Consider the following 10,345-nt stretch of genomic DNA (forward strand, 5'->3'; position numbering starts at 1 on the left):
GAGTTCTACTCCAAAATGAGTTTCCACCAACAATAAGGATAATAAGGACCATGCAGCCTAAGTGGAACCTTTAAAAGTAGTTTTTTGTTTCAGGTATGACAGTATAAACCATCAGTATTTAGTAAAATTGGAGGATTTCCCATTCAGTGTTTCGATAATTTTATCTTTCATCAGAAATACCTGGAAAACTACTACAACCTGAACAGTAATGGGAAGAAAGTTGAAAGGCAGAGAAACGGTGGCCTCGTAACTGAAAAGCTAAAGCAAATGCAAAAATTCTTTGGGCTGAGAGTGACCGGGAAACCAGATGCTGAAACCCTGAATGTGATGAAGCAGCCCAGATGTGGGGTGCCCGACGTGGCTCCGTTTGTTCTTACTCCAGGAAATCCTCGTTGGGAGAACACAAACCTGACCTACAGGTAATCAGATTGAGCACCAGAATGGGAACGCTCTTTCCCATCAGAGCCATGAGAAATGAAATCTGATGTGTCTGTGTTTTATTCCACTTGAAGGATTGAAAATTACACCCCAGACCTGTCAAGAGCAGATGTGGACCAAGCCATTGAGAAAGCCTTTCAACTCTGGAGCAATGTCACACCCTTGACCTTCACCAAGGTCTCTGAGGGTCAAGCGGACATAATGATATCCTTTGTCAGGGGAGGTAAGCTCTTTTTGTAGCATGAAAGTATTCTTACCTTAACTTCTCCTTGCCCTTGAATCTCTTCAGCTTTGCAGATAGATTTCCTTGTTTAAAAAAGAGTGTTGATTTTACAGACTTAAGAAGGAAACAAGATGTCATTTGCTGAAAATCTGCTGGCCTCTTAGCAAAGTTAATGCTTACTCTCCTGGGTTAAACTAAATAAGACTCTAGAGAAACATCTGATGAATTCTGTGTCTTGCAGATCATCGTGACAATTCTCCCTTTGATGGACCTGGTGGAAACCTTGCTCATGCTTTTCAACCAGGTGCAGGGATCGGAGGAGACGCTCATTTTGATGATGATGAATGGTGGACCAGCAATTTCCAAGGTAAGGCAGCTTGTCCTGCCTCTCTCACCCTCCCCCTCCTCCCACCTTCTCAGTTCATTGTGATATTGGTTGATTTAACTGAGAGAATGCGTTAATAGAAATAGGTACTCTGCTGCTACCACTTAGAAAATTAACAACACATTTAGAAAATATAAGAGAATTACTTCTGTTAGTAAGACCATCTTACTGGTTACAATTGGGCTACTCTGAAATTTCTATTGAGAAAGTGTTGAAAATATTAATGTTTTCCCTGTGGGCATCTACACAGAATCTTTTTTTCCTGTAAACACACCAAAGTGTAACAATGTTATTAAGATATCTAGAAATTAAGGGAGAAGATACTATATATTTTTTCTAAAATTTCCAGCATTAAGCATCTATCAGTCTATAAATAGGGAAAAAATTGTGTTTATAGAAGAATATTGCTTCTCCGTGAAATAATATATGCCATATAACCACTGACAAGATTGACTAATCTGTGCTAGAGCCTTGGTTGGCTGAATTTGCTCTTTAATTGTAATCATAGAATTCAAGTTTTCACCAATCTCTTCACTGGCTCCCAGATAGCTCAGTGGTAAAGAACCCGCCTGCCAAATACAGGAGACTTGGGTTTGATCCTTGGGTCACGGAGATCCCTGGAGAAGGAAATGGGAACCCACTCCAGTATTCTTGCCTGGGAAATCACATGGACAGGGGAGCCTAGCAAGCTGCAGTCCATGGGGACGCAAAGAGTCAGACATGCCTGGGCATGTAATCTCTTCACTATTAATGAATGCATCCTTCTCACCTTTCAGAAAAAAAAATTATATACTTCAAAAAGCTACTGATAAAATAAGAACATTAATCCTTGTACAGTTGTAGATTACTTCTTACTTAAATGTCTCCAAACTGAAAACATTTCAAATAATTGCAAATGGGTTTATTGTCCCTTTTAGATTATAACTTGTACCGGGTGGCAGCGCATGAATTTGGCCATTCCCTTGGACTTGCTCATTCTACTGACATTGGGGCTCTGATGTACCCCAGTTACACCTTCAGTGGTGATGTTCAGCTTTCTCAGGATGACATTGATGGGATCCAGGCCATCTACGGTGGGTATAAAGAAACACAGCATAGACAGGTGGTCCTTAAAACATCCGTTGTCTATCTTTTAAGAAGCCTTCATTGGTTATGTAGTTTTCCAAAGCCAGGCAGAACTAACTTCAGATCTCTTGTTCCTTTAGGACCTTCCCAAAATCCCACTCAGCCAGTCGGCCCACAAACCCCAGAAGTGTGTGATAGCAAGCTAACTTTTGATGCCATAACTACAATTCGGGGAGAAGTGATGTTCTTCAAAGACCGGTAGGACAACAGTTCTTTTTTGCATTTTGTATTTGTAATAATAATAGGACTCACTACTATGGGGCTATATGGGCTACTACTATGCTTCACATATTATTTATTACCTTTGTTTATATACATAATTGTAGTTATAATTAAGCATAAAAATAGCTTGCTCTTGCACAACATAATGAATTTTTAACAACTTTTTTCCCAGCACATATTCTGTGTCTTGATTCTCAGAAAACTTACCAGTGACGTAGCAAATCAGTAAATATAATTCCATTTTACAGATCGGTAAAGCAGAGAAGGCAATGGCACCCCACTCCAGTATTCTTGCCTGGAAAATCCCAGGGATGGAGGAGCCTGGAAGGCTGCAGTCCATGGGGTCGCTGAGGGTCGGACACGACTGAGCGACTTCCCTTTCACTTTTGACTTTCATGCATTGGAGAAGGAAATGGCAACCCACTCCAGTGTTCTTGCCTGGAGAATCCCAGGGACAGGGGAGCCTGGTGGGCTGCCATCTATGGGGTCGCACAGAGTCGGACACGACTGAAGGGACTTAGCAAAGCAGAGAAAAGGAAAGAGATCCTCAGGGTACCAGGTTCACTGGCAGCAGAGCAGTAATCGGTCTTCTGAACTCTGCTTCAGGCCTCTTCCCGTTTTTGTCACTCTTTGAGATGGTTAAGTACATCAGAATTTTGTTAGGAGAAATTGGTCCTTTTCACAGCACTATCATGATGATGAGGGTTGTGTAGACCCCTTTGAAGTGTCATCTTGGAAAAGACAGCCTTTCCAAAGCCTGTGGTCATAACAAGTCTCTGTGCCCCCAACCTTGGGAGGAGGCAAAGACATGTAGGCGCAGGGAGAACCCCCAGAAGCTCATGAGATCCCGGCAGGGGAATGGATGGTCACAGTGAGTTTCCGTCCTCAGAGGAGGGTCCCAGAGCTCCCTAGGCAGCATGAGACCTCGAGAAGTCTAGGGTCCCCTTGTGTGCAAGGAGTAGGGCTGCTCTGCATACAGTTCTGACTCCTAAAGGACCAGGAAAATAGTAACAGTCTTCTGAACGGCACAGCCCAGCATGCATAGAAAGTAGGGGTGCTTTAGAAGGCTGGCTTCTCCCCGCTTTCCTCTTGGAGTGCTGTTCTCCTGGGTCACAGTCATAGCTGCCCCAGAAGGCAGGAGAGTCAGCTCCTCCTGCTTCCCAGCCTGTGCTTTACTATCTCGAGTTTAAGAGATAAGGACGGATACATGCAGGGGGTGGCTCAGTGCTGGGGAGTGCTAGGAAAGATACGGCTTTCAAGGAAAGCTCTCAGTACCTGAGGACAGCTCATCAAAGCAAGTACTTGAGGGATGACCCCGAAGAACAGGGCCGAGTCTAAGGTCCGCCAGACCTGAGAGGACACTGAGGTCATCTAGATGTCACCAAGTCATGGAGACACGGACGGCAGGAAACTGACGGCGACTGGCCTGCCCCAGGTCTCACAGGCAGGCAGAGGCCACTGGATCGGAAGTCCAGAGTCTGCCCTCCGGATCCACACGACAGTTCATGCTTTGTCTTCACCCCAGTCCCTGTGGACCGTGGAGTCAACTTTGTCATTAACAAATAATAGGCAGAGCCGGACACAACTGAAGTGACTTAGCACACGTGGGACTGCAGAACCAACTTTGGAACTGCCGGTCTCAGGAGCACACAGGGAGTGGCTAGGGTTTAAACTACCCTTTGCGTCTTATCAGTCACCTGGCCTTGGACACCTCCCTCTGCCCCCCTGACCTCAGTTTCTAATCCGTGAGATGGAAGTAATCTCTTACAGGATTTCTGTGAGGTAGGACATGAAGTAGGTAGAGTGTGTACAAAATGCAGAATGCAAGTGTTGTGTTCTAGCCAGTGCCATTGGAGAATTTTGCAAGCTGGTTGTTAAACAGCATTATTAAAAGTTTAACTATATCAATTTAAAATTATATTTAAACCAAAGGTACTAAAAATAATTATAACTCATCCTTTTGTGTGTGTGTGTGTGTGTGTGTGTATGTGTGTGCGTGTGTGTTAGATACTCAGTCGTGTCCAGCTCTGTGACCCCATGGACTGTAGCCTTAGCCTACCAGGCTCCTCTGTCCATGGAATTCTCCAGGCAAGAATACAGGAGTGGGGAGCCATTCCTTTCTCCAGGGGATCTTTCCAGCCTAGGGATCAAACTCAGGTCTCCGCCGTTACAGATAGATTCTTTACCGTCTGAGCCACCAGGGAAGGCCCCATCCCTTTGCATCCCTTTGCAATTATTTTGCTATATTTTTCTATTTATTTATATTCCTGAGATGGCTTATGCCTGTATGGGGGAAATACTATACAGTGAGGTACCACTTCAAATCTCTTGAAATCTGCAGTGGTTGGAGTATTTCCACCAAGAAAGTAAGCAAAGGCTACAGACCAGAACTCCTCTCCACCTCCACTTTGGAGAGCCACGTGTTAAACACTAACCCACAAGCCACCAATGCCAGCCGTAGAAGGGCCTGGATGACACCAGAACTTGCTATGTATTTGATCAAAACCTTTTTTTTTTCAAATTAGGTTCTACATGCGCACAAATCCCTTGTACCCAGAAGTGGAGCTCAATTTCATCTCTGTTTTCTGGCCACAACTCCCAAATGGACTTCAAGCTGCTTATGAGGTTGCCGACAGGGATGAGGTCCGGTTTTTCAAAGGTAATACTTTCAATTTTTGTTGTTCTTTAGTCACTAAGTCACATCTGACTCTTGCAACCCCATGGATTGTAGTCTGCTGGGCTCCTCTGTCCAATTAGCTCTCGGTTTTTACCAGTTGGGGCTTCCCTGGTGGCTCAGAGGGTAAAGCATTTGCCTGCAATGCGGGAGACCCAGGTTCCATCCCTGGGTGGGAAGATCCCTTGGAGAAGCGAATGGCAGCCCACTCCAGTATTCTTGCCTGGAAAATCCCATGGACAGAGGAGCCTGGTGGGCTACAGTCCACTTGGTCACAGAGTCAGACATGACTGAGCGACTTCACTTTCACTTTTTACCAATTAAGTTTTCTTCTGCTTTGGGGTTCATGTATGAGATTACTACTGACTTTCTTTCCATGGACTTTGACAAACTGAGCAGTCATACCATGTCAGTGGGAGTCCATCCCCTTAGCTAAGAATTGCAGAGTGCATTTCTAAGGGAAAAAATTTGAGACACAGATTTCCTGGCTTGTTTGTGAATCTGGACTTATGAAAGGATTTTCTGTGCAAACTATGTATTTTAAATCCTCTCCATCTCCCTGGGGTGTCCAGGAATAAAACTGAGAGGAACATTGGAGTCGCTTGGTTTCCTAGAGCCTGTTTTCCGCCAGTTGCTTTCCTGAAAGGAGAAGCTGCCTCACGACAGCCAGATGGGGGCTCTGCAACCTTGCCATCAGAGTATGCCTTGCAGACCAGGGGCGTTGACGCTGTCCCCGGTCTGTGAGAATCACAGAATCTCACTTAGCATAAGGCCCACAAAGTCTACCGGTGTCGTCAGATCCTACTCCAGACCGCCTTGAATGTTACCAAGATTCCCAGGCAATGCATATGAACTTAAAGTGTGAAAAGTCCTAATTACCACGAATTGAATGAGGCAAACTTTTTGATTCTATCAGAATAAAACCCCAATCCAACGATCAGCTCCTTACTTTGACAACACTATGCCAAGGAACAGTTTTTCTGCAAATATATGATTGGCATAGTTATAGACAAACATGAAGACACCTGTCCCAGTAATTCTCTCAAGGCAAAGAACTGAAAACAATTCAGATGGGCAATAAACTTTGAAATGAGCTTTCTAGCTCTTTTATAATGAAAATAAATAGGATTTTAGATACACAAAATTTCAAAGTGCCCCCCCTCCCCGAGGGATAAATAAAAATATTTGTGCAATAAGAACAATGCTGGCTTCAAGATGTAAGACCAGTTTTATTTGACTTGGGGTTTACTAAGTATTGGAGAAGGAAAAGGCTACCCACTCCAGTATTCTGACATGGAGAATTCCATGGACTATAGTCCATGGGGTCACAAAAAGTCAGACACGACTGAGCAGCTTTCACTTCACTTACTGAGTGAAACGTGCAGCATCTGGACACAGCCTACATTTAAGGATTTGGAACCGTCTTCTAGTTAGATGTAATGATTTCTACCCAGGGTCGCAAGTCATTACAAACTGTGAGTCATTACAACCCTCTGGCCTTTAGGATACCTTGGGGTGAACTTCTGCAGCCTGTGGGCAACCTGGAGAAGCAAAGATTTCTATCTCTGTGGTGGCATGATGAACTCTTTAGTCGTTTGAACTTTGGAAAGAGGTCCCCAGCTCCATAAACCAGTCATTCCCAAGGCTCGCTACAGATTAGAATCATCCAGGAAAAAAAAAACTTAAATATACTAATTTAATTGGTCTGGGGTAGGATACCAGCATCAGTATTCAGAAAAAAACAAAAAAATCTCCCTAAATGATTCTGATGTGAAGTGGGGACACTGCCCTCGCACGTGAGAGTAAGCATTTAGCTGGAGATCTGCTTCCTGTCTACTGGTGCCCTTGGCAAGGGTTTTCATCCCGGTTTCTTGATTGGCAGGTAACAAGTACTGGGCCGTTAAGGGGCAGGATGTGCTCCGCGGATACCCCAGGGACATCTACAGATCCTTTGGCTTTCCGAGAACGGTGAAGAGCATCGATGCCGCTGTTTCTGAGGAAGATACTGGGAAAACATACTTCTTTGTTGCCAACAAATGCTGGAGGTAAAGGCTGGGTGCAGAACACAGGAGGACACCTGTCCTTTCTAGGTGGAAGTTGCTAGACTGACTCATTTAAGACACGGGTCTCATACTGCCTGGGCTGGCTGCCTTTGCTGTGAATGGCAGTAGCTTGTCTAGTTACAGAGTCTATTGGCCAGTAATGATCATATCTGTCCTAGAAATCCAGGAAGAACGTGAGCCTGAATTGAGAAATATAGTGTGAAGAGAAGGGCATTCATCTTCATAGAACTGCTGCAGCCACCAGGAACTTATCTTTCACTGCATTCGACATTAATGGCACCCACTGGAGAAATTAGAACTAGATGTTATAATTCAGAGGGACCTTTTAAATTTTCTAGTCCACCCAGCATCCTACTCACCTCATCTCACCTCCTATTTTATACATAATCTGTGAAAAAGTTTTTATTACGTTCTTGCTGATGAATTCCTATATCTTTAACAAATAGTTCTGACATTCCAATTATTTTTTGACCAGGTATGATGAATATAAACAGTCCATGGATGCAGGTTATCCCAAAATGATAGCAGAAGACTTTCCCGGAATTGGCAACAAAGTTGATGCTGTTTTCCAGAAAGGTGGTAAGTGAGTTTATATACTCCTCTCTTTTGTTGCCACAGAATATCATCAGTATTGTTATTTAGAACAGAAAATACCAAAAATATTTATTCTTACAAATGACTTGGATTATTTAATAATTCAGGTTAAACTTAGAAATCATTTGTATAATATAACGTCTCCTTTGTTTTACTTCTAGGATTTTTCTATTTCTTCCATGGAAGAAGGCAATACAAATTTGATCCCCAAACTAAGAGAATTTTGACTCTTCTAAAAGCTAATAGCTGGTTCAACTGCAGAAAAAATTGACCAATGTTTACAAGGTTAAACAGAAAAGTCTGTTGTACAAGTCTATGGAAGGTGTTTCCTGAAGAGCCATGTGTCGTGTTAGTCGATCAGTTGTGTCCGACTCTTTGCGACCCCACGGACTGTCGCCCACCAGGCTCCTTTGTCCATGGATTCTCCAGGCAAGAATACTGGAGTGGGTTGCCATCTCCTTCTCCATGAAGAGCCATATATTTAAATAAAATAAAGTTATTAAGTATAATCTTATTTTAAAGTATAATCTTATTTATACCTCATTCAGCATTTTTTTATGATTTAGAATGTAATTTTTATATACTATATACTACTGTAATTTAGTTCCACAGATGAGGCCTAACTGAGGTCAGGTTTATAGCTTATGGATTCATATGGGCCAGTTTTACAATGAGAGAAACTCTTCTGCAAAATATGAGACTCTGACATTCACAGTGGAAAACACTCTCCGTGATGTCTTCTCTCAAGAGAGAAAGAGACGAGATATGAGCCTTCACCACAGAAAACGATTCAGGAACGTATCAGCAACCACCACTACCATCCTGATACGCAAGGGACAACTTTGTTATAAAGTGTTTTACGTTTGAAATAAAGCCATCCCTGTCTCTACTGTTTCTAAAACTTTCTATTATGTTTGTTATGTTATTATTTCTGATTTTAAAGTCACTCAGAGATTTTCAAATTTGAAATAAGAATTAGACAACTATGCAATATATTCATGTGTGAAATGAGAGTAGATGAAAAGTTCAGATATTCTCCCTTCTCGTGGAATTTACATCATACAGAAGGGGGGAGATCTATTTTCCATGCCCTTATAAGGGTTCCAAACTTGGTTTTAGGTAAGCTCAGTGACAGCATGGCAGTGCTTTCCAAGGCCTGTCCTCTTCTCTCCTTCTGAGTACACGGAAGGGTTATATTTTCCACAGTTCAGTTCCCCTCAGTTGTTGAAGGGAGGAGTGGGAAGTGGCACCTGGATAGTCCTGGCCAGCAGAGTGTGCCCAGAAGTGACCACTGTCACTTCCGGATGGAAACCCCGGATGCCGGTGGAAACTTCTCCAGCGCTGTGGGATTCGTGCTCAGTCATCAGTGTCCGACTCTTTGTGACCCCATGGACTGCAGCCCGCCAGGCTCCTCTGTCCATGGGATTCTCCAGGCAAGAGTGCTGGAGCGGGTTGCCATTCCCTCCTCCAGGGATCTTCCCAACCCAGACATCAAGCCTGTGTCTCCTGCATTGCAGGAGGATTCTTTATTGCCAAGCCACTGGGGAAGCCATTGTAGAAGCACAGTTTGAGAGAATTTCCACAAGCTTGAAGAAGCCTGAATTCTTGGGCCAACACTCTGAACGGTCACCCAAAACCTCAGTAGATTTTGCTTAAGAAATAAACGTTCATTGTGCTAAGCTACCAAGATTTTAGATTTTGTTAAAGCTATATAACTCGGAGAAGGCAATGGCCCCCCACTCCAGAACTCTTGCCTGGAAAATCCCATGGATGGAGGAGCCTGGAAGGCTGCAGTCCATGGGGTCGCTAAGAGTCGGACACGACTGAGCGACTTCACTTTCAGTTTTCACTTTCATGCATTGGAGAAGGAAATGGCAACCCACTCCAGTGTTCTTGCCTGGAGAATCCCAGGGACGGGGGAGCCTGGCAGGCTGCTGTCTATGGGGTCCCACAGAGTTGGATACGACTTAAGTGACTTAGGACTTAGCACCAGCATACAACTAGCTCTCCCAGAGGAACACTGTCCAGTTTCTCATGCCTGAGTTGGGAGGGTGTTAATGGAGACAGGAGTCCTGTAGGTAGCCTCTGAGCCCTGTGAGCTGCAGGCACACCTCGGAGGGTGCTCAGTGTTTGCATGCTCACTTCCTCAGTTGAGTCCCACCCTTTGCAACTCTGTGGACTGTAATCCACCAGACTTCTCTGTCCAGGGGATTTTCCAGACAAAAATTCTGGAGTGGGTTGTCATTTTCTCCTTCAGGGGATCTTCCCAACCCAAGGATTGAACCCATGCCTCCTGCATCTCTGCACTGCAGGTGGATTCTTTAGTGCTGAGACATAGGGGAATTCCAGAATATTTACAGACTTCCAAGTACGCAGAGAGTCTTGGGAATATTTTGAGGTGTTCATGATTCTGAGGCAGGCAGCTAAGTCAACAATTTGGAGAGCAGTATAACCTTACCTTTGGCTAGGTCCCTCTCATATTGAAATACAGCATAATTGCAGAAAAGTGCACATGTAAATATTCCCATCGATGTGTTATCACAAAGTTAATAACTCCATGGAACCCTCACCCAGCTCAAGAAACAAAACATGACCAGTGTCAAGGAAGGGGAAATGTCTCC

At 43.9% G+C, this 10,345-nt stretch overlaps 1 protein-coding gene across 1 annotated transcript; it reads left to right on the forward strand.

Moving 5' to 3' along the window:
- The first annotated feature begins 205 nt into the window (after positions 1-205).
- Positions 206-8,053, forward strand: LOC113905146 (interstitial collagenase-like). The gene is made up of 9 exons (XM_027562129.1): positions 206-419; positions 513-661; positions 903-1,028; positions 1,964-2,119; positions 2,252-2,369; positions 4,919-5,052; positions 6,950-7,112; positions 7,606-7,709; positions 7,886-8,053. Exons 1-9 carry the CDS (start codon positions 268-270, stop codon positions 7,993-7,995), a joined length of 1,212 nt encoding a protein of 403 aa, XP_027417930.1. The 5' UTR covers positions 206-267; the 3' UTR covers positions 7,996-8,053.
- The last annotated feature ends 2,292 nt before the right edge of the window (positions 8,054-10,345 follow it).

This window comes from Bos indicus x Bos taurus, chromosome 15 (assembly GCF_003369695.1).
Source record: "Bos indicus x Bos taurus breed Angus x Brahman F1 hybrid chromosome 15, Bos_hybrid_MaternalHap_v2.0, whole genome shotgun sequence".
In the NCBI taxonomy this organism is placed as follows: Eukaryota; Metazoa; Chordata; class Mammalia; order Artiodactyla; family Bovidae; genus Bos; species Bos indicus x Bos taurus.

Bases quoted from the DNA above. Each gene is read 5' to 3' on its own strand.
- LOC113905146 (XM_027562129.1), top strand. From the start codon at position 268: ATGCAAAAATTCTTTGGGCTGAGAGTGACCGGGAAACCAGATGCTGAA. The intron at 5,053-6,949 runs GTAATACTTTCA...CTTGATTGGCAG, and splicing joins TGAGGTCCGGTTTTTCAAAG to GTAACAAGTACTGGGCCGTT. The intron at 7,113-7,605 runs GTAAAGGCTGGG...TTTTTTGACCAG, and splicing joins GTTGCCAACAAATGCTGGAG to GTATGATGAATATAAACAGT.